This window comes from Octopus bimaculoides, chromosome 1, assembly GCF_046866305.1.
Source record: "Octopus bimaculoides isolate indiv1 chromosome 1, ASM4686630v1, whole genome shotgun sequence".
NCBI classification, from domain to species: Eukaryota; Metazoa; Mollusca; class Cephalopoda; order Octopoda; family Octopodidae; genus Octopus; species Octopus bimaculoides.
In genome coordinates this window covers 121436244-121463634 of record NC_142928.1, presented here as the reverse complement: position 1 = coordinate 121463634, position 27391 = coordinate 121436244, and the positions used below count along the sequence as shown (strand labels likewise).

The 27391-nt window shown below is 34.2% G+C and overlaps 1 protein-coding gene across 20 annotated transcripts in view; it reads left to right on the top strand.

Annotated features, from left to right (window-relative positions):
- LOC106881849 (cyclic AMP-responsive element-binding protein 1) overlaps positions 1 to 19269 on the top strand; it is a 71763-nt gene extending 52494 nt beyond the window's left edge. For 13 of the 20 annotated variants that reach the window (XM_089357239.1, XM_052969862.2, XM_089357217.1 and 10 more), the window contains 4 exons: positions 2316 to 2339; positions 9859 to 10038; positions 16488 to 16641; positions 18173 to 19269. In XM_089357239.1, the coding sequence (XP_089213365.1) occupies positions 2316 to 2339; positions 9859 to 10038; positions 16488 to 16641; positions 18173 to 18317 (503 nt within the window). In that variant the 3' untranslated portion in view covers positions 18318 to 19269. The remainder of the gene's footprint in view (positions 1 to 2315; positions 2340 to 9858; positions 10039 to 16487; positions 16642 to 18172) is intronic. The other 7 variants (XM_089357259.1, XM_089357244.1, XM_089357247.1 and 4 more) reach the window with 1 other exon arrangement.
- The last annotated feature ends 8122 nt before the right edge of the window (positions 19270 to 27391 follow it).

Sequence of the window (27391 nt, the reverse complement as noted above, 5' to 3'; positions counted from 1 at the left end):
CTCCTATATGCTAGAAATAGATGCTGAATCATCTAACCTCGAAAAATATGTTCTCAATAAAAATTTAGCGACACAACAGACTGTAAAAGGGCAAGACAAATGAAAAAATACTAAATAAAAAAATGATTAACCTACGTACCATGGTTTCACCTGTTAAAATTTACATAAGTAAATATCTGCAGGATCATTAGCGTAGTCTGTCGATTTATAAAATACAATTTCCAGAACTAGACACAAGACGTCCACCCAAAAGGGAGCACGTGTAAAGTTCTACAAATTACATTGAGTGTATCTTTTCAAATGTCTTCAATCTGGCGTGCTAAGTCCGGAAATAACTCTGCAGTTAATAAATTTTTGCAGCTAATTTACCGGTTTGAGAACATCATTATTTAAAATTTATTATTTATTATTAAGGGTAGAAATTGATATTAATCAATTAAAACCAGTGGTCTAGCATATTAAAAAACTCCGAAGATTAAAATTATATTACATACAAAAATAAGAGGAATGACCAGCAAAAGTGGACTCCTATATGCTAGAAATAGATGCCAAATCATCTAACCTCGAAAAATATGTTCTCAGTAAAAACTTAGTGACACAACAGACAGGAGTTTTATTTAATAATGTTCTCAAAATGAAATTTACAATTTATGTGTGACTTGAGTAGGTTGCATGGTTGATATAAGATCTTAATCATTCCACTTTTGTTTTCTCTCTGTGTATGTATATAAGTGTTTGCGTGTTGTAAACTTTTATAAGAGACCAAGAACTTAATGGCTGGTTTACTTTGATAAAAATTAGTTTAGATGAAATCATTGCTTGTTATGAGAATTATCTAACAATTTCCATGGAAACCAGTTTCTTCTTTCAAAATAATGTCATTTGCTTTTGTTATCAGTTTATTTAAATATTTATATATATGTATGTGTGTGTGTGTGTGTGTGTGTGTGTGTGTGTGTGTGTGTGTATATATATATATATAATAAAGAGAGAGAGAGAGAGAGAGATGTGAGTGTGTGTGTGTGTGTGTGTTGCTTCTATATCTTTGCTTGTAAGTGGGGTACTATTGGAAATTATCTTCATTTTAATTCTGACATTGTTGATGTTTTGCTTCTAGTAAAATATTAATGCTGTCTGCATGTGTGATATAGTTCCTTGTTGCTTTATTTGTCTGTGGCTCAAAATATTTCATGTTTTTCACGCTAACATACATACCTGTTTTGTATCATATATGTATATATATATATAATATCCATTCTGTTAAAGTTGTTTTACTGGTCACTTGTTACATTTTATGAACGCATTCAATAAATCAATATTATTTCTTTGGAATACTTTTTCACTTCTACGAAACCATATTGTCAGTTTTGAACCTGTTTTCTCACTTCAGGTTTTGTTTTTATTAGATATTGTGATTCTGTCATAATGTTCATTTACTGAAGTATTCATTATTTTTTCTCAGTTGTAATTAGTCTTATTGGTCTTGGTCTTCTGTTGTTTTCAACAATGTTTAAGTTAACAGGAATAATATAATTTTGTTCTACTTTACAAGTTGTTCTTCAAATATTTTGTTTTTATAAAAAAAATGTTGGATATTTCATTTTAAATAAGTGTTTTTCAGGTATTCTTAGTTTCTCTGTATATCTTATATGTTCCATAATTAGTTTGCTAATTCTGTGTCTGCTTTATAAATTGCAATTAAAGGTTTCTAATGATTAGTTTTCTGAGGGTATATTTAGGTTCCATGCACTTGTCTAGAAATTTTATTTAATTCATTTTATTTTGTTAATTTTATTTTATCAATTACTTGGTTAGAAATTCTTCTGATTGGTGTATTGTAATGATTTTCTGTTCAGTGGGTCAACATGTCTTCTGTTTCCATATCTTGCTTTTTTCTCTCTCTGTTTCTCCAGTCAGAGAGGATAATTAGAGCTTTGATATATTCCTGAGAGATCAAATTCTAATTCTTCAGTGACAATTTGCAGCAACTACTATATTGCTTGAAATCTGAGCAAGAAACCATCAGTGATTATTAGAGATTTTGTCACTAATGTCCGAGGGAAAAAAAATGATTCTAGTTGTTTTATTTTGTCTTTATGTTGAATAACTATTACTGATTCACAAGGAAGACTTGATAATAAAATCTCCTAGATAATTTTTTTTGTTGCTATTGTTGATTAACATACAAAACTAATTCAAAATAGATTTTATTGACATCTTTTTAAAACTAACTTACCTAAAAAAAAAAAAAGCAGTTTAAAATTTATGAATGTTTATTTTGTTTTTCTTTTTTTTCTTCTCTTCTTAAATTTTAGTATACAGCCAGATGGAAGGTTTGCGTAAGTATATTCTTAAAGTGGTTTGATATGTTTGCATATAGCGTAAGTATATTCACCTCTCCAATTAGATGTGTTCCCAAAAAGTGAACTTTCACACCTTTGGAAGATTGTGGCAACATAGCTATATCAATTCTCAGGATTTGGTCTTTGGGATTCCACTTAGATACTGCATGAATTAGTATCAAAGCACCTTTTAATTTAGGACCTATTCAGCTAACTGTAGATTGTTTAGTTATCATCTATATTATGACAAAGTGGATAGTTTCTGATTTTATAAGAATCCAGTTCTAGAAATTCTTGTCATTCAATCTGAAGCAGTTTTAGATAACATAGTTTTTTGAGGTCAGTTTGTATGAGTGATTCTGTTACTCTTTCACAATTTCATTCTTTTCCCATGTTTTATGTTGTTTTCATAATGTCATCAAAGACTGATGATCTGTTGTTGCTGTTGCTTTGTTATGTATTTTATTCTTCAAACATTGTGACAATAATATGGCTTAGCTACTCTACTTTTAATAATTATTTTATTGAATACTTGATTCTTCATACTTTGTATCAGTAACAATGACTTAGTTGACCTATGTTTAATAGTAGTAATACTTTTTAAAATATATGAACATAGCTGTTATATCTAAGTATATATATAGTAATTCATGACTTGGAAGTGTTTTTCTTCTTAAGGAATGGCAGACAAGAATTTAATGAAAGTTTCATCTGTGATTATTTAGAGAATTGCTGTGGATTCTTGCTTGATGGTTTTCACCATCTCTCCTTTATTCTACAATATTTCCTTTTATCCAAATGTTGAGGCATCTTCAGTATCATCTTTGAGTTTCATTTGCTGTTCTTTATTTCTCTAAAGTGTAATAGATTTATTCAGCATATAGCCATACATAGAGGCATATTCAGTTTCATATTCTTTCATATATTTTATTAAATTTTTTTTTTTTAAGTTAAAAAATATGTTCTGATATAACATTGTCAGTGTTAATTATGACTGGTTATTTAAAACGATAGATATTTAAGATATACTGAGGTTTTAGTGAACTCTCCTCATCATAATTTTTTTAATTATAATTTTAATTTTCACTTTACTATGCTTGCATAGATCAACCAGTATTCATTAATGTAGATTTCCTATGGCCAGATAACCTTGTCACCAACCCTCTCCTGTTTCTAAGTAAAGTAATGTTTTCACAGAAGATTGAAAATGAATGGCACCATTGTAATGATGGTGATGCATGCATAGAACCATCATGTGCTGCCAAGACAAGAAGACACACACACACACACACACACACACACACACACACAATTGCTCACTTACATGCACAACATACACACATGCACATATGTAATGGCCTTCTTTCAGTTTTCTTCTAAATCCACTCACAAGGCTTTGGTCAGCCTGGGACCATAATAGAGAACATTTGCCCCAGGTGCTACACAGTGGGACTGAACCCAAAGCCATGTGGTTGGAAAGCAAACTTCTTAACCACACAGCCACGCTTTCACCTACCTCATGTTTCATTAAAAAATTTATTGCAGTTAATCTCACACAGCTATATTTTTAACTGATCACTTTCACTTTAACAACACTGTAACTTTTTTGTGTTGCACTTTTTATCTTGCACATTTTTATGTATGTGGCTCTGATAAATTAGTGTTTTAAATTACTTTGAATGTTGCCTCTTTAAGGCAGATTCTTTAAGTAATCTTTTGAATTATTTTGTTCAAAACTCCAACCTCAATGAGAGCTGTCAGTTATTATATTTCCTGTAATGTCTAATTGTTGTTGATTTGTATAATATTCACCATGTTTTTATCTATATCATCTCTGTGTTATTAAAAAAAAAAAGCATGGAATTTTATGTAATACTATTGCATGTTAGCACTGAAGAAATAACTTGTCAACTTCATGTTTTATATGTAGTGTCAGAAACTGTTTGGTAAAGAGGGTTAGTGAGATAACAAATAGTTATATTTAGATTTACATTAGGACTTTGTAACAGACTAACATGTAAATTAATTTGTATGCATTTAGAAATTTGTACCCACTGTTAATTTAGACAAGTTTTTCTTTTCCATTTTTATCCATGTATGAATACTTCATTGAAATTTTCATCACCTGCAATGGGTTATATTTTTTGATTAGTTGGCTGTAAAAGGGTTACTGGTGGAGTGATGTAAACATTTTGTTAAGAGGGAGTAAAGTGCCTGTAATATACATAAATTTGCTCAAACCACTCGAATCTATGTTTTAACCTTGACAAAGTACGTTGTTAAATAATCACAGTTTAACCCATTAACATTCAAATTGATCTGTCAAATGTAATGCTTGTTTATTCACATTCATCATCATCATCATCATCATCGTCCTCATTTAATGTCCCATGGGTTGGATGGTGTAACCAGAGCTGGCAAGCTGGGGTTAGGGTTGGGGGTGATGCTGCACCAGACTACAGTCTGATTTGGCATGGTTTCTACGTCTGGATGCCCTTCCTAATGCCAACCACTTTGCAGAGTGTGCTGGTATTTATTATGTGGCACTGCACGGGCACTTTTACATGTCGCTGCACAAACACTTTTATGTGGCACCACATGGGCACTTTTGCATGGCACTGTCACAAGTGCTTCACACCATCTAAAGGATTGGTCCTAACACTTCTGCTGCAGAGTACAGGTCTTCTTGAGTACAGCCAGACACCAGGTATCTCAATCCTTGTGTCTTGCCTGAAAGGTTCAGCTTCCTCAGGTCGTTCTTCAGTGTAGTGTTTTGAATTAATCAGGCACAGCTTGGAGATTTCAGTGATGTGATTATTTAGTTTTTAGATTGACATTTGTAGAGTAGGTGTGACTGGCCAGACATTTCAGTTTGAACATAAAACCAGTAGTATATTTGGGTTTGATATAGCTGGTTTCAAAACTAAAGGGTTAAAGTTACAGCACTGACATAATCCCTTCAATCTGAAGAGGTTATTAGTCTTTTTTGAAATAAAATATTTCGTCTCATTTTCAAAAGGCAATGTAAACTTAGAGTATATATTTTATTTGATTAACATAATCATGTTGCTTAAATTACAATTGTATGCATTTTTCTCAAGTTTTGCTTTAAAGTTATAATTTTTCTTTCATCAGTAGTTATTAATATATCTAGAATAAATCTATGCCAGCATGGCAAAATGAATGTAAAAATTATGGTGATGCATATAAATATCTACAAGGCTGAGAATGAACTATTTTAAGATTGGTTTCTGTTTTTGTTGAAAAGGAGAATGAACTTCATTTGTTGTGTGAATTGCTTTTCTATACTAGCTTGGGTTACTCAAATATATTATTTAGGCATTGTTTTACAGCTGGATGCCCTTTCTGTTGCCAACCCTTACCTATTTTACAAGTAAGGGATCTATTATTTTATATGACTTTAAAGGCACAGAGCCAGCAGGTGGTTTGTTGACAAGAGGGAGAAGTGACAACATCACTTGCTTGTAGCTTATGATTTTGGGGGAAGATCAAATATAAAGAAACACACACACACTCTTTCACAATAGGTTTCTTTCAGCTTCCATCTACTAAATCCCCTTACAAGGCTTTGGTCAGCCAGTGGCTAGAAAAGACTTGATCAAGGTGCCTTGCAGTGGGACTGAACCTAAAACCATATGGTTGGGAAACAAACTTCTTAACAACCCAGCCTTGACTTCTCCTCACCATACTTGTGCCTAGCCACCACTGATAATTTTAAATTGCAACATGGGGTTACAATTTAAATGCAGTTCATGATCACCTTTTAAAATATTTTAATATTGTTCCTGTCATTTTTGTTTGAAAAATCTCTATGCAAGTTTTAATCTCATTCAACTTCCAATGTATGGTATGTGATAACAGTAACAAAATTATAATTTTTTTTGTGTTTATCCTTGGTTGGTAGGTGTTATTTCCTATTTGCTTCTATCTAGAAATCAAAGGAAATGACTACTATTCCCTTTAAACTTTGCTTTTGTCACCTGGACATCAATGTTTTGAAACCAATCTATTTCAGACAGATTCAGCCTTGAGTTGCTGAAGCAGAAATATTGTTATAGCAAATATTCTGTTTAATATCACAGATTTGCAAGGCAGTGAGCTGGCAGAAACGTTAGCACACCAGGCAAAATGCTTAGCGGTATTTCATTTGTCTTTATGTTCTGGGTTCAAATTCCACCGAGGTTGACTTTGCCTTTCATCCTTCTGGGAATCGATAAATTAAGTACTAGTTGCATACTGGGGTCAATGTAATCGATTGGACCCCTCCCCACAAAATTTTGGGCCTTGTGCCTGCCTAGAGTAGAAAAGAATATCATAGATTTGCTTGTCATTTTGCTTGACTTCAACCACTTGAGCATGTCTCTTAGTGACTGACAATATGTGCATCTCTGATGATGAGCAGAAGTAGTCAGGGAACATCTTAGCCATATGTTGACAGGGATTCTTTGGGGTTTGAATAAATGTAACAAAAACAAACTTTGATGGAAAATATTAGCTATTTTTCATATTTTATAAAGTGTAAGCAAATAGGAAATAACAGTTGCTACCCAAGGACAAAAATCATGTTATACAGTGTAATTGGTATGTCGCTAAGAGTGTATAATTTCTGTATCTTTTAGATCTAGATTTTGTTATACATTCTACTCCTTACCTAAGTAATAGAAAATAGCTACCAGCTGCACTTCACAGTAGATTATATCTACTTGCTGAATATCTGAATGTCCATATTGTTAAAAGAGAAAACTCTAGAGTAAATAGATTGCTCATAGATCTTAAGTTTAAAACTAATCTATTGTTGGTATCTTGTTGTTTCCAAGCAAAGAAGTTTGGATGGAATTCTGGTTTAAGCATCCCATATAGTCCCTCATAACTTTTTTAACTTTTTTTTATTTTTGGAAATTTTCAGAAAATTTTTGCGAATTTGCGTTCTACACAGAGGAATTCATATGATTAAGACAAAAAAATTTTCAGAAAATTTTTCAAATCTCCTACTCCTAGATCCTAAAAGTTCCACTCTTTTTTGAATTCGTTTTACAAGTCAGAGTTTAAAATACAGACAGTCCGAATTTTTTGCTTAAACCCCAGCAATGGACCTTGGGTGCATCATTATTTCATTAAATGTGTTTAAGGAGAGAAAAATATTAAAAATCATCAATACATGTCAGAGTAACAAAGAAACAAGTAAAGTATCAGGCAGTCATGGGATGAGCTAAAAGTAACAGTTAAATTGCTTTTAAATCACACTCAAAATAATCTTTTTGTTGCTTTTTGCATAATTTTATGAATTTGCAAAAATTTTCTGAAAATTCCTCAAAATAAAAAAAATAAAAAGTTATGCGGGGTTATATGGGGTACTTAAACCAGAATTCTACTGAAGTTTGTTCTATTCTTTATTACTTTTTACTTGTTTCAATCACTAGACTGTGGCCATGCTGGACGACTGCTTGAAAGATTTTAATCAGTTATGTGACTCCAGTTGTTTTATTTATTTATTTATTTATTTTAGTAATTTCTAGTTTTCATACCTCAGGAGATAAAACTCAGACATTGTTTCTTTCAAGTGATGTCAAACATTAAGGCATATACAGGCAAACACACACACACACACGTTTTCACAGTTTCCATCTACCAATTTCATTTACAAGGAAGTAGTTGACTTAAGACTATAGTAGCAAACACTTGCCCAACAAAAAATTAATTTCGTTTTACTTGATTATTGAAAATTGATACTAGATCATGTGACAATTTTCACCTGTGGTAGACTAGTATTCAGTCTGGGGAAAGAACAGTCTCTCTTTTACTTTATACCATGAGTATCAGTCCTTAAAATCCCTTCAAGGCTTAAGTTTTTCTGTTGGTTTAGATGCTTTGGAAGTTTTGTTATTACAGACAATCTACAAAAAAATGTAATCCTAAATTGTATTCTCACATATCATCATCATCATCATCGTTTAACGTCCACTTTCCATGCTAGCATGGGTTGGACGATTTGACTGAGGACTGGTGAACCAGATGGCTACACCAAGCTCCAATCTGATTTGGCAGAGTTTCTACAGCTGGATGCCCTTCCTAACACCAACTACTCTGAGAGTGTAGTGGGTGCTTTTATGTGCCACCGGCACGAAGGCCAGTCAGGCGGTACTGGCAACGGCCATGCTCAAAATGGTGTATTTTACATGCCACCTGCACAGGAGCCAGTCCAGTGGCACTGGCAACGATCTCGCTCGAATGTCTTTATCAAGAAGTTCATTATTAGTAATTATCTGTTTAATCCTCAGTTTTTCTATTTAAGCTGCTTGGAAATAATTAAGTATGTTTGCATCAAGATTTCAATTTTATTAATGTATCTGATTATCATCCTTTTTTTCTTGAGATTTGTTTTATTTCTTATGGATTTGATATTGCTATAAATTCTTATACTTATATGAACTGTTGTGGCTCTTTTCTTTTTGTTGCTAGATTTCATTCATCATTTTAATTATCCAGTTGTGGGAGTAAATGTTGTAGTTTAGTCCCAATTTGATTGAGAAGACCTATGGTGAACCAAAGTCATCCTGTCTTTTTTCCCTCAGGTTTAATGTATTTTAAAGCATCATGTTATTCAAGATAGTACGCTTCTTTTTTAAGTGCATTTAATTGAAGGTAGATTTGGCTGCCATTTCTAGCTGGTGAATATTGAAGTGCCTTCATTTGGTCATCATAGTTCTTGTGTTTTCAGTTTTTCTTCTTGAAGCAACAAAACCTTATATATGGCAACATTTTAGCATAGATTGTTCAAATTGTAATTTTTTAATAAGTTGCTTTTAGTATGTCAAAGACTTAATTAGTTTATTGTTATAATCTTGGAAGTACCACTATCACACTGATACTTTTGGTAGTTTCAATTAGCCATTTTTAGTTAGTAGATGAATGAGATCACCAAACCTGAGTGATTTCAATTGCCTACACTCTTGAACCAGTACATAATGAATTAAGGAGCTTTTAAGATCTGACTAATGAATTTACCTCCAAGAGTTACTTTGAGAATTTGTGTCTTCTGATTACTCTTTGACATTGTCTCCTGGAAGATGTGTTACTGTATGTTTTTTAAACACACACACACAATGTCTTTTTAGAGTTTTATTCTTTGTTTTGCAAACAACTTCTTTTGTATGGAGATTTTGATTTGCAGAGATTGTTTGCTTCTTTTTATTTCTCTTATGTTATGAATTTGGAAGAATATTTAGTTCTCCCTTATTGAAATGTTCATAGTGTTTCTCTCTTTATAATTTGAAAGTGAGATCATTCTCTTTCTATAACACACATATACACACTATTTTTCCAAAATTGTTATGCTTAATTTCACACATTCAAGTTTAACTGTTTTTACTATTTTATGTCTATTTCATTTTGCTATAAACTGAACTCACATTTCAATGCTTCTAAAAATATATATTTACTTCTGCTATGGCAGTATAATATTACATTTTTGTTTCCTTTTTCCATTTTATTTTAGCATTAGTCCCATCTGGTGCCATCCAAATAACTACACATCCAGAAGGAACAGTGGCTGGTCAAGGTCTTCAAACATTAACAATGACCAATGCAAATCCATCATCTGGTGCTGGTACAACATCTGGTACTGCCACTATTGTACAGTATGCCCAAGGTCCTGATGGACAATTTTTAATTCCTGGTAAGTAAATTAACTGAATCCATTTCCCCACAATATAATAGTAGCTGTTCTCTATTATTAAGTCCAGAATGAATTTCTTAGGACTTCTGTTTCTATTTGTACAATAAGGAAAGCAAACATTTCTAAGGGATGTTGATCTCTCGTTGATCTTTTTACTTACTTTGATGTAAAGTGAGCCATTACCTCGTTCAACTCTTTCTTTTAGCCATTGCTTACACATAGAATAATGTAGTTCTAAATGTTGGGGCTTTGTCACAAACATTAACTTAATTCATTTTCCCACAGTATAATAGTAGTAGTTCTCTATTATTAAGTCCAGAATGAATTTCTTAGGAATTCTATTTCTAGTTTTCCAATAAGGAAAGCAAATGTAGTTGTAAGGCATGCAATTACTTCCCATACATCCTACTTATCCAATAACTTTTTACATGCCAAACACATTGCAGTATATTTTATTTGAAAATTTATGAGTTTTGTGTGTATATATATATATTGCACCTGTACAGGAAATGTCAAATTGATGGTGAGAGTGAACTAACGTGCAGCACAAACATTTAATCACTGTGAACAAATCATCTGAGCAGGTTGTCCAACAGAACCTTCATCTGTCATCTACGACAGGAGCGTCCACAATGTCAAAGATTAAAAGTTGATGCTGAGAAATATCAATTTTAGGATTTCATTTGCCTCATTTTTGTATTTTTTGCAATTTTAGTAAATATATAGACATGTAAATAAGTTAACATTTATCAAATGAAATATTGTGCCCATGGGAACTACTATATGCGGATGATTCTGCTCTTATTGCAGAATTTGAAGAGGTTCTAGGTTTGAAAACAAAACCTGGAATTGAAGGGCTAAGATTAAAGTTGTTAGCAGGAAAGGAGACATGACTCTCATTCCAGGTGGCAAATGGCTCTGTTCAATATGTAAGAAAGGAGTGGAATGTAATTTCATGCACTGCACCAAGTGTAAGCTATGGACGCATGAGAGATGCAGTGGAATTGTGGGAAGATTATCAGATAAGGTTGTTTTTGTGTGGCGGATGTGCAGGAACAGTAAGTACCAAGAGCACGAGGAACTTAAACTCTCTCAAATGCCCAGGAGGCTCTCTTGAGGTAGTAGATAGTTTCTGCTATTTAGGTGACCAAATTAGTAAGGGTGGTGGATGCTCTGAAAGTATTGTTTCTAGAATAAGAATAGGGTGGAGGAAGTTCAGAGAACTATTACTTCTGTTGGCAGTAAAAGGACTCTCTCTCAGAGTGAAAGGTAGGTTGTATGACGCTTGTGTGAGAACAGCTATGTTACATGGTAGTGAGGCATGGGTTCTGACTGCAGAGGATATGCATAGGCTGGAAAGAAATGAAGGTAGTATGCTCTGTTGGATTTGCAACACCAGTGTGCATGACCGACAAAGCACAACTGTGTTGAGAGAAAAGTTAAGCATAAGAGGGATTAAATGTGATATGCAGGAGAGGATATTGCGTTGGTTTGAGCATGTGATGCATATGAGTGATGACAGCTGTATACAGAAGTGCCTGTCGCTGAAAGTGGATGGTACCTGTGGAAGAGGGAGACTCAGGAAGACATGGGATGAACTGATAAGGACTGATCTTAGGATGCTGGGGCTCACGGAGGAAATGACAGTAGATGGAGATGTTTGGCGATATGAGGTCCTCGTGAAGACCCGTCTACAAAACTGAGTGCTAGAAGAGCTGTATCCCACCCACATGTAAGAACACACTTTTCACCTACTCTTCCCTAAGAAATCAAGCTACAACTCTTCTAATTGTATCTTTCTCTTCTTCACATTTCCCCCTCATATATTAAGATTGTTTTTCCGTCCCCTTTCTTGCTTTCACTGCCGTACACACTGTATTACTGCTCCCCCCATCACCCACACCTTACTTTTCTAACCAGGTTCTACACTCATATTCTTGTTACACCATCTCTCTTCTGCACTCTCTTACACTTTTGCTGTTTCCTACTCTCTCTCTCTCTCTCTCTCTCTCTCCCTCTCCTTCCTTTTGGTCACTCTCTCTCCTTCTCTTGTTTTTCCTCTGACTAGGTAATCAAGTATCACTTATACATCAGCACACTTGTTTCTGGTCCCCTCTCTCTCTCTCTCTCTCTCTCTCTCTCTCTCTCTCTGTAACCATGTACCTCCCCTATAGCATGACACCTATTTCTGCCTCTCTATTTCTCTGTTACACCCTACCCTTTCATCATTTGGTACTGGATCACCTCCTCTAATGTCCCCTCTGTTGTGGCAAGACACCTGCTTCTGTCTCTTTGTCACACTCTAACTTTCATCCTCTGACACATGCCCTGCTCCTTTCATAATTCCTTTTCTGTTGTGAGCTACTTGGTTACCTTGCCAGTACTGGTGCCACATTAAAAGCATCCAGTCCACACTGTAATGTTGTTGGTGTCTGGAGGGGCATCCAGCTGTAAAAATCTTGCCAAAACTAACTTCGCCTGTGCTAGTGCCATGTAAAAAAGCACTGAGTCCACTCTGTGGAGTGGCTGGTGTTAGGAAGGGCATCCAGCCATAATATCCCTGCCAATACAGACACAGTAGCCTTGGCTCCTGTCAACCATCCTACCCATGCATGCATGCATGGAAGATGGATGTTAAATGATGATGTTGATGGCACATAAAAAGCACCCAGCACACTCTGTAAAGTGGTTGGCATTAGGAAAGGCATCCAGCTGTTGAAACCATGCCACAACAGACAGAGTTTGGACAGCTGACAGCTCCTTAGCTGGCCAGCACCTGTTAAACCATCCAACCCATGCCAGCATGGAAAACAGATAATGATGATGATTTTGTTTTACTTTTGCACCCATCAATCAATATTTGCATATGGAGTGTTCAGTATTCATAAATCTATTTGGGATTTATAGAGTTATTTTGCCCTTCAGTATTTTTGAAACTAAAGTAAAATTTTTCTCAAAAATTCTCTTTTGAATAAATATATTGCTTCATAACTTTTCAAATTTTGGCACATGGACACAATTATTTTTTAAAGTTAATTTGGGTAAAGCAAAGGAATATTCATAGATTTTGCAAACATTTTTGGACTGGTAATTAAGGACAGACTGGAGAGATTGATATGGCCAAGGTTCACTTTAAATTTCTGCAGTTTAGTCTTTGCATGTACAATGTGACTGGAGGCAAGAATTCCAGTGGGATGCAGCTCTTGGAAAGAATTATGGAACAGAATGCTTAGAAGAAAAGTTTGGATAATGATAATAAGGAATAAGTTACTAAGAGAAGGGAGAATTGGGCCTGTGACAGGATTTGACCGAGGTGGACCAGAGTTTGAAATTTCATAGGAGCAAACAGTGTTAAAATGGAGGCACATGGCTTAGTGATTAGGGTATTGGATTAATGATCGTAAGATTGTGGTTTCAATTCCTGGACTGGGCAACACGTGTTCTTGAGCAAAACACTTCATTTCACATTGCTCCTGTCCACTCAGCTGCCAAAAATGTGTAACCCTGCAACAGACCAGTGACCTGTCCAGGTGGGGAATTTATACACCATGGAAACCAAGAAACTGGCCCTTATGAGTTGGCATGACTTGAGAAGTTAACTTTTTACTTTAAACGTTGTTAAAATAAACTCATCATGTACCAGTTTGCCTCTTCTAGTTATATAGTGGCTCACTTTTCATTTCATTATCATTATCCAAACTTTTCCATTAATTTTTGATATTTCATTTTATATAAAATGTGTTGATATGCAAAAAATAATAAGGTTTATCACTACATTATTTTGTGCCTTTTCTTACTAGAAGTTGGTGGAGAAAAGCTTAGCAGCTTAATTCCAAGTATTTGATGCCCCTCATATTTTAATCTTAATTTTGGTGAAGAAAAGTGTGCATATTACATGGAGTTTTACAGTAATATAAGTAATAATTTAGAGTAGTGTCATACTCCATTGCTACTCAAAGCTGAAATAGTTTCTGGTCTGGGAGAGTGATCTCAGTATTCATCATCATCATCATTATCATCATCAACAACATTTAATGTCCATTTTCCATGCTGGCATGGCTTGGACAGCTTGAAAGGAACTGGTAAAGCCAAGGGTGGCACCAGGTTACATAGACTGTTTTGGTTTGGTTTGTATGGCTGGATGCTCTTCCTAATGCAAACCACTTTACAGAGTGTACTGGGTGCTTTTTACATGGCACCATCACCACTGCTTTTTATGTGGCACCAGCACCCACACCAATGCTTTTTATGTGACACCTTGGTTTTAGGATCTTGATTTTATTGTGGTGGGCAGGCCTTCTTGAGTACAGCAATGTGCCACATATCTCAGTCCTCTGTCATCTCTTTTGGTACATGTCCATATTGTATGATGTTTTCAGTGTGATTCTCTGAGATTTGTACATTGGTTGGAGAAGAATTATCTGTCAAGTAATATGGGTAGCTTGGAGAGACAGTGAACAAATTATAAAGCACAAGGAGGGTAGAGTGAAACAGACTTTGCCTGTGTTGCACCAGACTAGCTTAACTGTGAGAGAACCCTATTTATTACACCATAGTAAAGTTGTCAAGCTGCAGGAATCTTATGGTCCAAGAAATTTGAGATGTTATGATTGGGGTTCATAAACAAGCAATTTGTTCCAAATACTGTTGAAGATTTGCTTTTAAAGAGCAATAAATTGGCTTCTGTTAAACTTCTCAAGGTTAAAGAAACCAATGTAAGTCATTGTTGAATGTAGTGCTTATCAGAAGCTGTACAAGTGTTTAGAGAGGAAATAAATTGATTCAAGTTGATAAAACTGATATGTTTATGTTTGTTTCTATCACTGTATTAAAAATATTATTGCCTGATCAATGTGTGTGTGTGTGTAGATAGATAGACACACACACACATGCTTGATGATGATGATGATGATGATGATGATTTGAAACATATACATGGAAAGACACTTTGAGGATAAAGTTCATGTTCTGGGTATAGATATCTAAATGAATATATGGTTTCAAGCTTAATAAAGATTCTTGTCAAAATTCATTTAACTCTTGTTGCCTTGACAGCCAAATGAAAAGTGCGTCTTAATTTACACAGTGATTTTATTTCTATATTGGTTTCAGTATAACACTGCTGAGAAATTATTAGTATAAGCATTCACTTTCCAAAGCTCCATATGTTTGATATGTATAAGTATTTACTTACGGTCATAAGCATACTTTTCTAATGATAGGATTTTTCACTTGCAGTTATGACATATGAGAAGGTATGGATATTGTTTCCATTTCTCTTGTTTATATTGCTAGGTAACTGTCAATCAGTGTAGACAGTTCTTCATAATAACAATAGAAAGCCCCTGTTGAGCAGACCTATGATCAAAAGCATTCTGGCTATGATTATCCATGTAGAGGTATTCTCATTGTCTTGAGAAAACCTTTGTTACCATCATCATCGTCCTCATTTAACGTCAGTTTTCCATGGGTTGGATGGTTTGACAGGAGCTGACCAGCTGAAGGCTGTTCAGGCTCCATGTCTGTTTTGACATGGTTTCTATGGCTGGATGTTCTTTTACAGAGTGTAAACTATTTTACAGAGTGTACTGGGTGCTTTTATGTAGCACTGGCATGGATACTTTTTACATGACACCAGCACCAATGAGCCTGCATGATTAGGGATGCTCAGCTGGAGAAGGCTGCAGGAGACGAGCCTGTATGCAAGGGCAACCATGCTTTTACTCAGCTTGACATATCTTTTCAAGCACAGCAAACCACCAGGAGTTTTGGTCCCCTGTCATCCCCTCTGTAATTCCCAACATTTGTAGATGCTTTCTCTCCACTTCATCCCACCTCTTCCTGGGTCTACTCCTCCCACATGTTCCCTCTACAGAGTTAGAAAAATTCTTTAACCCTTTAGTATTCAGATTACTTTGTCAACTGTAAAGCTTATTTATTCACATTGTTTTGAATTAATCATGCATTGTCTCATAGCTTTGATATTTCAATGACATGACTTTATTATTAGAATAACATTGTAGGGTAGGTGTGAGAAGTCATATCTGGCTGGTTGAACATAAAACAAGTAGAATATTTGAGCCAGATATGGCCAGTTTTAAAACTAAAGGGTTAAACGTCTACTCCTCTTTAACCTCAACCATTATGCTGTCAAGAATTTTAATCCCAGTACTAATTAGGTCATTTATTTAACAGAACTAGATCACAGACTTAGTATGACAAAATTTAGGAACCCCATCATGGACTTAATTATTTTCATTACCATTTTAAGAAAAATGCAAATAGGCATGGTTGTGTGGTAAGAACTTGCTTGGCAACCACATGGCTTCTTCAAGGTGGTGTCCCAGCATGGCCGCAGTCTTATGACTGAAACAAGTAAAAGATAAAAGATATGGAAGTTAATTGGGTTTTGGTTTTTTCCTCTTTGAACATTCGTTTTGCTTTTTTAGTTACAGTTGGTGGCACAAATGTGCAGGCTTACCAGATTGCGACATCTTTGCCTCAAGGTGTTGTTATGGCAACCACTGGAAGTCCAATTACCAGTCCTCAACAATTATCAGAAGAAGCAGCTCGGAAGCGAGAACTTCGTCTATTAAAAAACAGGTGAGAGTTGTAAATAAAGTTTATTTCAAAATTGGTTATAGCTGAAGGTGTTTTGAAATAAAATTTAATCTATTTGTAATTTTATTAGCCTGTTATTTAGTGAATAAAACAGAAATTACATTTAAAAATAAAATAAAATGTTAAACATAGTGGCTGTGCAGTAAGAAGCTTGCTACCCAGCCACATGGTTTCAGGTTCAGTCCCACTGTGTGACACCTTGGGCAAGTGTCTTCTACTATAGCCTTGGGCCAACCAAAACCTTGTGAGTGGATTTGGTAGATGGAAACTGAAAGAAGCTCATTGTGTATGTATATATATGTGTGTGTGTGTTTATGTCTTTATGTTTGTCTGCCACCATCACTTGACAACTGATGTTGGTGTGTTTACGTGCCCATAATTTAGCAGTTCAGCAAAAGAGACTGTTAGAATAAGTACTAGGCTTACAAAGAATATGTTCGTGGGGGGGGGGGGGGGGGTGATTTCTTCAACTAAAAAACTTTTAAGGCAGTGCTCCAGCATGGCCACAGTCAAATGACTGAAACAAGTAAAAGAATAAACAAAATGGGAAAAGAACCAAAGACATGATGTTTGTGAATGAGCAATCAAAGTTTTGTTATATTTGTTTCTGACTCATTATCTCTAGAATCAAATGGTTATTTTTGAAACAAAAATGTAGAACCCTTGAAAAATAGAAATTAAGTGAGGATGGTGCAAAATATGAAGAAGGACAGGATTTCTGTCTTGGACATATTAATCCAAAGTATCTTAGATTCAGTGCTATTTACTTTTCTGAAAAGAAAGTATTTGAATATGCTTATTTCTCAGGACATTTGAATGGCTTATAACTCACACCCTTTTCTCTTCACATACTTAAAATGCTTTATTCTGTTGCATTAAGTTACATTAGAAAGTCTTATAAAACATCCTAGTTCAGTATAATTCCTTTTATCGTTTTACACCTATTTTTGCTGGTGACTTATTTTGAGGCAGCATTTCGTGGTCATATGCCCTCCCTGTTGCCAATCCTTATTTCCAAGATAGGGTTTTTTTTTTTTTACTTTGTTATCTATGAAATTGCAGAGTGACCAGTCATAATTTCAACAGAGAATGTAAACATTACTCCACAGTTTCACTCAGGTGGTAATAAGTGAAGATAGGGAGTTCAACATTTGTATGCACTTGCACAGACATACATGCAGTGGCACACAGACTCCTAGCCTCAAATATGAACACACACACACCACACACACACAAGGCATTTATCAACTTGAGACTATAGAAGAAGATGTCTGTTCATGAAGTCACGTAGTGAGATATAACTTGAAACTATGTGATTACAATGCAAGCTCTGTACCCAAACAGCCATACTTGCACCATAGCTACATATTTTGGAGAAGCCAGGTGGATAAGATATTGGATTACAAGTTCATAATCCAGTTTTTTCTCTGCTTTCTTGTTAGGAGAACATTAGTCTAAAAACAATGTAATAAACTAGATTGTTGAAGTATTAAAAATTGTTTCTGTTTTTCAGAGAGGCAGCTTCAGAATGTCGACGGAAGAAGAAAGAATATGTGAAATGCCTGGAAAATCGAGTATCTGTTCTGGAAAATCAAAACAAAACATTAATAGAGGAATTGAAGGCATTAAAAGAATTGTATTGTCAAAAAGATGGATAAATTGGATTTTGGCGATTATGTTCTCCCTAAATATGAAGAGGCAACACAGCAGTTCGCTGGTCTCACTCTTCGAACAATTTGAGTTTTAACTTTTATTTCAACCACAGTTTACTACAAACAATTGCATCTTCAAATCACTTCAAAATAATAAATACAAATAAAGTCTTTTGTTTTTTTTTTGGTTTTTGTTCTGCTTTATTTTCCTAATTCTAATTTTTTTTCTTTTCTTTTATTTTTAATAGTTTTCTTTGGAAAGTTTTTATTTGAATAATACTGCCCCCACTAAAACATTAAAAAAAATCATATTTTAGGCTGACATATTTTAAATGACTGTGAAGGGCTGGGTGTGGCAACTTAATGAATTTCATTATTTTCTCTGTTGTGGAGATTTTTAATTTTCTATAAATTCAATGGAAATTCTTAAAATATTTATTCTCTCATCATGTTATTTTTTTTATTCCCTTTTGTTGCACTCCTTTTTGTTTTCCTCATCTTTTTTATTTTTTTTAAACAGAATTTTGGTTAATATTTGAAGAATGATAGAAATTTGTTTTTAAATTACTTTTCTGTTGTAATTTTGTTTCATTTTCTTTGAATATTATTAATAGTCCAATTCCAAAAGAAAAGAATGCTCCTAGGTGGAGGGAAAATGAGGTAGAGTGGTGAGAACAAATTTGGGGTAATATCAGAAAAAAAAAACAACAAAAAACAAAGAAAAAGGGAAAAAGACTTTTAATAAAACTGGGATGTCTTGCTATGTAATTTCATTTGGAACTTAACCATAACTATTTTCAACTTTTACAATTCCAAATTGAAAGTATCTCATTTTGAACTGTGTCATCAGTTTACAGATTGTTCCTGAAACTGATATGAAATTACTTGGTGGAAATTCTGCAGACCTTTTTACTTCATGCATTTTGTCTGTTTCTATAAAATTGTTTACATTTTCAAATAGCTTTTCTTTCTTTCTTACTGTTATTTTTTTCTTCTTTCATTTAGAAATTTAATTTTCCAATGTATTTTATTTTCTTGCAAGTTACTTTTAATTGTTCTATTTTGGTAAATATAAAGAGGTTAAAGAATATACATTAATTTCTCAAATTTCCCCATTCCGTTGTCTACATATTAAACTGAAGTTTGTTGTTAATAAGCTCTTGTTCAGTCATGGACAACCTGTGACCTTCAGGACTTTCTGAATAGCATGCCAACAAAAAATAACCTTGAATTTCTTTTAGTGTGCAGTCCCTCTGATAATGAGCTGTATCTCATGTGGCCTGCTTCTCAAGAAAGGTTGCCTATGTCTGACCAAGTAACTAAACTCATAGTTGGATCCAGCAGATTGAAGTTCTTCTAACTTCATAATATAGTCAATGAATTTTTTCAAAATTAGCAGAAAACAAATCTGAAGATAAATTATTTTTAACTTTAGGATAATATCAGCTTTAAAATTTTACATTTTGTTATATCTTGATGACATCTGATGAATGATCCATGAGATACTTTTAGCTTTTGGGGATCAAGAGTTAGCATATCACAACTGTTGTAACGTTTCCTAATCCATAGTTCAGCTGAGCCCGGAGATAACGCTAGGTTGTTATAGGTTTTAGGGCTTTACTGAAGCTGGTCTTGATAAGGCTATTTAATCAATGTTAAATTGTATATGAAGTGACTTGTATAAAGCCTGCAAGACAAATACACAATATTATACTAATGAATGTAAAAGCAAAAACGATGTAAACATTACTGTTTATTTAATTCACAAACTAAATACAGGTGAATATCCTAAATCAAATCACACCAAGGTCAGTTTTATCTTTCATCCTTTTGGAGTTGATTAATAAAGGACCAGCAGTAGGATTGACACTGCTCTTCCAATCCCTTTCAGAACTGGTTGTGCTGTGCTGTGAGAAGGACATGGGAGATCACTTACAGTATATTTTCTTTCCAGTGTACCTTCTTTCAGTTTATCATAGAGAAAGAGTGTGGTTACCACACCTCTGGTAGAATATGGCATATGATGATGGCTATAATCCTAAATAAGATTCGTATGTCTCATCTAATTTCATTAGTCCAACCGAACCCATGCCAGCTTAGAAAAAAAGGGACATCAAATCATCATCATCATCATCATCATCATCATCATCATCATCATCATCATCGTTTAACGTCCGCTTTCCATGCTAGCATGGGTTGGACGATTTGACTGAGGACTGGTGAAACCGGATGGCAACACCAGGCTCCAATCTAATTTGGCAGAGTTTCTACAGCTGGATGCCCTTCCTAACGCCAACCACTCAGAGAGTGATCATAATAAATAGAGATGATCATAATAGTTTCTTTGTTGATCAGAATGTTTGTCTTACATTATTAGGGTCATAAATAACATAGACTGAAGTATTTTAATAAACCTTATTCACACCATTCCATTCATTCATATACAGCATTTTTTTTTTTAATAAAGGTATGTATTTGAGTTTGTTGGCTTTTATGTGTTTCAGAACCTGAACAAGACCAATTGAATATTTTACTATCACGGCTTTTGCTATAAATGATCACTGTATCCCGGAATTAATTGTATAGTGCTTTTTTTTTTGTGTTGGCTACTATGATAACTATGGTAATAATAATAATAATAATAATAATAATAATAATAATAGTAATAATAATAATAATTTTGTTGTCTAATCCCATTGTAATCATGACTTCACATTATCTTCCATGTTTATTGTTTTTAAATACCTTTAGTAGTAGTTTTTGTCTACTAATTGCATGGATAACCCCAGTTACCCATTGTTTTTCAACTTCATGTATTACATATGTGAGGCCCCCACCATATATATATTTACTATACAGGATATTTTCCTGGGGTTCTTGCCCTCAACTTTATTGTTGGTATTTATAATTTGCATAACTACATTCCCTGTGTGTGTGTGTGTGTGTGTGTGCGTGTGTGTTCACTTCTGAGTCTTGCTAACAAGAATGTAGAATATACTTCATTGACAAAGATTGAATCTTGTCTATTACCTTCACCAGCTGGCCAGATTTATTCCCAACTTCATTGACTTTATTTTCCAAATATTTCAGTTACCTGATCATATCTTTTGCTTGTTGTTTTTAGATTTTAAATTCCTCTTGTGGGAGTTTTTGTCTAATAATTGCATAGATAATCTCAGTTTACATTAGGTTGAGGTGGGAGCGGGGTACTTTTAACATTTGGGATATTTGACTGTCTTCATTCACTCTAATGATTTGTTTGTTTTTTAACCTCTTCATTTATGTAGCATATTCCACCTTCATATTGCTGCTTTTTTGCTAATTGCTTTCAAATTTTAAAATATTACACTATTTATTTGAAAGACAATGTGTTGAAGTGAATTATTAATTTTTTCCCCTTCCCTGAGCAAATAAAAAAAACAACAAAAAATAAAAAAAATAAAGAAAACGAATGAACTACATGATCTGTCTAAACACTGAGAGAAAAAGAACTAAGAATGAAATCAAATCAGTATTACGGGTATCTTTTATAAATATGTAATTTTAAAATGAAGCTGCTGTTGAAGATGTTATGTGTGTAATATATTTGATAACTTGGCGCCTTTATTTTACCTTTATTTTCCATAAACTCCTTTTAATGTTGTGTTTCACTGGTAGAGCAACTCATCAACTGAAAATTGTTTTACACTTGAGACAGCTAAATAATTTTATTGTAAAGTATTAGAATCTGAGTTTATCAATGTTGTAGATATTTTCAGCATCAAATTGTTATCTAGTACTTTTTTGACAAAAAGACAATGATGCAGCCAAGAAACGAACTTTTTTTCTTTATCCTCTTTGTTTTTGGATAAGATTTAGTTAATGCTTCTTGTAGTTAGCTTTTTGTTTAACTTCCATTGTTTAGCACCACAGGGCAGGACCTCTGAGAGAAATCTAGCTACACAAAACAAGACTGCTTTAAACGTATGAGAGTAATGTTTCTCTCAGAATTTAAGGGCTCTGTGAGTTCCTGTTTTTTTTTAAGGCTGGAGTGCTGACAGGTTATCACAAGCTATCCTTACTTATCTAGGCCCTGAATTGATGTACAGGTTGAATGTCCAATCCCATCTCTTATAGGGCCTGCCACAGAGTTAAGACTGAATTTTATGCTTCTCCAGTGTTAATCGTTTCCTTTTCCCTTACATTTAGTGGTGCCTTTAAGAAAAAGATATGAGCTTATAACTTCCATTTGCCACTCCCCTAAACTAGGACTGTTTAATATGTTTTGACTGAAATTGTTGATTACAAATAACTTAAACATGGACATCTGATCTCACTTTACAATTGTATTTTAAAGTTTTTCTTGTTTGATTACTATGTATCTCTATAACTATTTTAAAACCAAGTGGGCCAGGGAACTCAGAAATTGTTAGGGTTTCTAAGTTTTTATTTTGCTTGGTTAGAAGTCCAATGTTTGTAGATCTGTCAAAGATTTAATAGTTTGTGATTTAATAGGCAGGTGTTTGCTATTTTTTATACCTGCATATAAATTAGTGGGTATTTGTAGAAAATACAGTGGGGGGGGGGGGAATATTAAATTTTATAGTTATTTGCATGTACACACACACACACAATTCATACAGACAATTGAATATACAGTCGTAGCCAAAAGTTTGGAGCATTTAAAAAAAAAATTAAAATTGTTATGCCCAAGTACAATTCAATTCAAATGTATACGTTTATATTTGACCATTTTAATATAAAAATTCTAATTTTCAGACCGCTGTTCAAAACTTTTGGCCATGACTGTATGTACATGTCTGTTAGCATTTCCTAGAAATATAGATATAGTGAATGTATTGTAAATCAACTGAGTGATCTGTCACCATTTCCAGAAATTCAGGCATTGAAAGTACCATAGCAGCTGACTGCCATCAATGTCAAAAGAGGACAAGTTGAGGGACAGATTGATGAAGACACTGCTAATTATATTAAGAGACTAATTAATTAGAATAAGTGGGACATCTGTGATATTTCCAAGCTGTCTTAGACTAGTCAGATGGATGCATTTGATACTATGTGCTTCAATTAGTTTTTAAAATGATAAAGAATTAGGAAAGCTATTATATTTACTATATAAAATAACCATTTTTCATTATTAAGTTGGTGTTAGGATCAATGACCTATCAAAAGACCCATATATAAAATTAAGGTAAAATTTTTTAAGTGTTACATATGAACATTTTTAAAATGGGTTTCGTATTATAAAACCAGAGGTGGATTGTAATAAATGTTAAAAGAAGAGTCTATTGTCGGGTAGGAAATATAGTTGCATTGAGTGGATGTATGTGGAGGTAGCAACACATCTTGTACTACCTCCAGAGAGAGTAGAAGACATTGCATTTGTAAGTGGTTGAAAGCAGATAATAACCCTCGAATTGAATCTGCACAGTTTCAACCTCTTAATGAATCCTTTTACTTACATACCAGGTGTTTCCAACCTTTTTTTATTCCATTTATCCCCTTGGCAATTTTGTGAATACAAATTTACCTCTACTCTGTTTTAGTCAGTACATGAAATGAATGACAAAAAAGATATTTAAAATAGTTTTCAACATTAACCCATTACCTCCCATAATTCTATTAACTGGAATTTTTTTTATGAAACTTTGATTTCTAGCATAAAACAGCCTTAGAAACACGCTGGAATGATCAAAATAACATTTTAAATAGAAACATGCGAGATATTGGGTGAAAAATTAGCAAACCTCATTTGAATATCAGAGAAACATACCTAGTAGATATAGCAAAAAGGTTAGATATGTGTAAATATTGACAGATAATTACGAAATTTGTAATTTTTAAGTGATCTCATGTGAGATCACTGGTAGGTAATGGGTTAAGTTCAAATAACAATGAAAATAGGACACAATGATGTTATTTCACTCATGAATTGACGATCAACTGATACCAGAACCAAACATTGTCTTCTGAATCAGAGTATTCCATTAGTAACAGTGATTAAGAAATATGTAATACAAGGCATTAATACAAAAATCTTGAAGGAAAAAGAAAGTTTGTATATTTTCACAAAATAGGTCTATTTCAAACTTCCATTTCAACTTCAGATTTGAGAATCAATAAATTTATTCCTTGGGTAGGCTAAATCTACCCCAGTTTTGAAACCCGTCTAATATGTTCAGCGTTTTATTGTGAGGAAATTCCTTAATTTCATTATGTCTTGTGTCTATTTCCCTTCAATAAAATGAAATAAGGTCATTATGTTTAATGAAAAGAAACCAATTATCTATCCATCTAGTTGATGAGTTGTTGAACCATTTGATATTTATGTGCTTCAATATAAAAATGATTGCTATTCTGCTCAACATATCTCTTTTTGCTTCCTTTATTTTCTGAGCATTTTTTATTTGTCAAATATTCTTATTTTCTTTATTGCTTTGTGGATGCATTTCATAATCTTTTCATAGACAGTGATGTTCAGTTATGTAAAAAAAAAAAAAAATTACTATGCCAGTTATCTATTAATATTAAAGCCAAGTTTAGTCTATCTGTTTGTATTGTTATATATTCTTAACTGTATTGTTGATTAGCTTGTCAGTATAGGACATGTCTACCAATTCAGTTCAGCTTTCCTTTTTCTTTGTCTTGTTTCAGTCATTAGACTGTGGCCATGCTGGGGCACCACCCTGAAGAATTTTAGTTGAATGAATTGACCTCAGTACTTATTATTTTCTTGTAAAGCCTGCTATTTATTCTATTGACTTCTTTTTGCCAAACTACTAACTTACAGGAACATAAACACACCAACACTGGTTGCCAAGCTGTGGTGGAGGACAAACATACACAAAGACACATACACACATATGTATACATGACAGGCTTCTTTCAGTTACCAAATCCACTTACAAAGCTTTGGTCAACCCTAGACTATAGTCGAAGACACTTGCCCAAGGTACCACACAATGGGACTGAATTTGGAACCATGTGGTTGGGAAGCAAACTCCTTACTACAATGCCATGCCTGCCTGTGCCTTTAAACTGAATTTTTGCTGACTGAATGTAAAACAAATGAATCAAGAGCAACCTAAATAAAGTAAATTACATTAAAATGTTATCATTGCTTGTTAGGCTCAGTAAACTCAATGTTATTATTTATGCTTCATTAAAGGCAGTGAGCTTGAAAGAATTGTTACTGCACCAGACAAAATGGTTTGTGGCATTTCATCTGGCAAATACCATCAAGATCAACTTTCCTTTTCATCCTTTCGAGGTTGATAAAATAAGTAACAGTTGAGCACTGGGGTTGATGGAGTCAACTTCAAAATTGCTGGCCTTGTGGCTATAGTAGAAAAAACTATGCTTCATCTTCAAGTATTGTGGAATCAGTTTTCTTTTCTGAGTTTTTACCAGTTCACATACACTGCCAACAATTTTAATAAAGGCATCAGGACTGGTCATTCATTCATTTGTTTTACACCTGTTTTTCATGTTAGGATGGGTTAGATGAATATATATTATTGAGATGTTTTATAACTGGATGCCCTTCCTGTCATTAACCTTTAATTTTCAAGTAAGGAATTTTTTATTCTGTTCATCTTCAAAAGTTCAGAGCAAGCAAACAATTTACAGCTGAGTACCTTTTCATACAAACTGCAGAATGTAAACATTCACATAAACACAGGCAGACACACACTCATACATAGGCACATGCACACATATCATGGTCTTCTGTACAGTCTCCAGCTACCAAATTCACAAGGCATTGATCAGCTCAGGACTAGTAGATGCCCAAAGTGTTGCAAGGTGAGGCTGGACCTATAATGAACCACACAGCCATTTGAAATATATGCCAGCATGGAAAACAGACTTTAAATGATTATGCTAATTAATGATGAGGATATTATATGTATCATCATCATCGTTTAACGTCCGCTTTCCATGCTAGCATGGGTTGGACGATTTGACTGAGGACTGGCGAACCAGATGGCTGCACCAGGCTCCAATCTCATCTGGCAGAGTTTCTACAGCTGGATGCCCTTCCTAACGCCAACCACTCTGAGAGTGTAGTGGGTGCTTATATATATATATATATATATATATATATATATCATATTTGAGGCACTGGGGCCAATGAATTTTCCTTTTTTCCTTTTTCAGGATCTTAATAAAAAGTGGAGTAAGCAAATCCCTTGGACAATCCACACAAGTAACTTGTTTAAAGTAGTAATGGCTTGAGTGGGACCATTCATCCCTTTTGACATTGCTGATAGCAACAGTTGGTGCAACTAAGGCACAAGGCTGAACAGCAGACCTCGATTGAATAGCTGTTGACTCTCATGAATTCCTCTGCCCTTTGATGGATCTTGTTTATCATCCTGCAAGATAGCCAGTAATCACTCTCCTCACCAAGCATTCTTGATGGGGTTGCTGGTTTAGTTGTTGATGACCTGAGCATGGGACAGGTTGTACTGGGTTAAATAATGCCAATAGCACTCAAGAGTGACTTGACATTATATACCATTTTTTAAAGCCAAAACAGCAAGTTTAAAAAACTAATAATACAAGTTGATGGTTTGAATTTTCACCTGGTATTTCAATATTTCAACATTAGGCCCTCTTCAAGAATCTTTTGGAGAAATGGTGTTGTTAGCTGACTTCTCTGATCTGTAGTGTGTGTGTATACTATGTCTGTCTGTGTGTCTCTCTCTATATATACATATATAAAAAGATAAAGACCCCCTTTGGTCATGAATGACCATGGGATGGCACCTAGAAAGTTGCCTTCAGAGGTACAAGTCTGGGCAGGGTTGTTTTTGGAAGACCAGCAGTCGTCCGTGCATACCAGCCTCCCCTCTCCTTGCCACCAATGTTACCCAAGAGAAAGGCAAAGGCTGATACAGCTTGGCACCAGTGATGTTGCAACTCATTTCTGCAGTTATATTTGTAGTATAAGATGTGGATTCAGAGAATTGTGTGGCTATCACAGAAAGCTCTCCTAATGGACACAACTATCAGACCACATAGTACCAATACAGAGAAGTGTAATGCAGAGTATTCATGCAGCTGAAATCCAGAACATC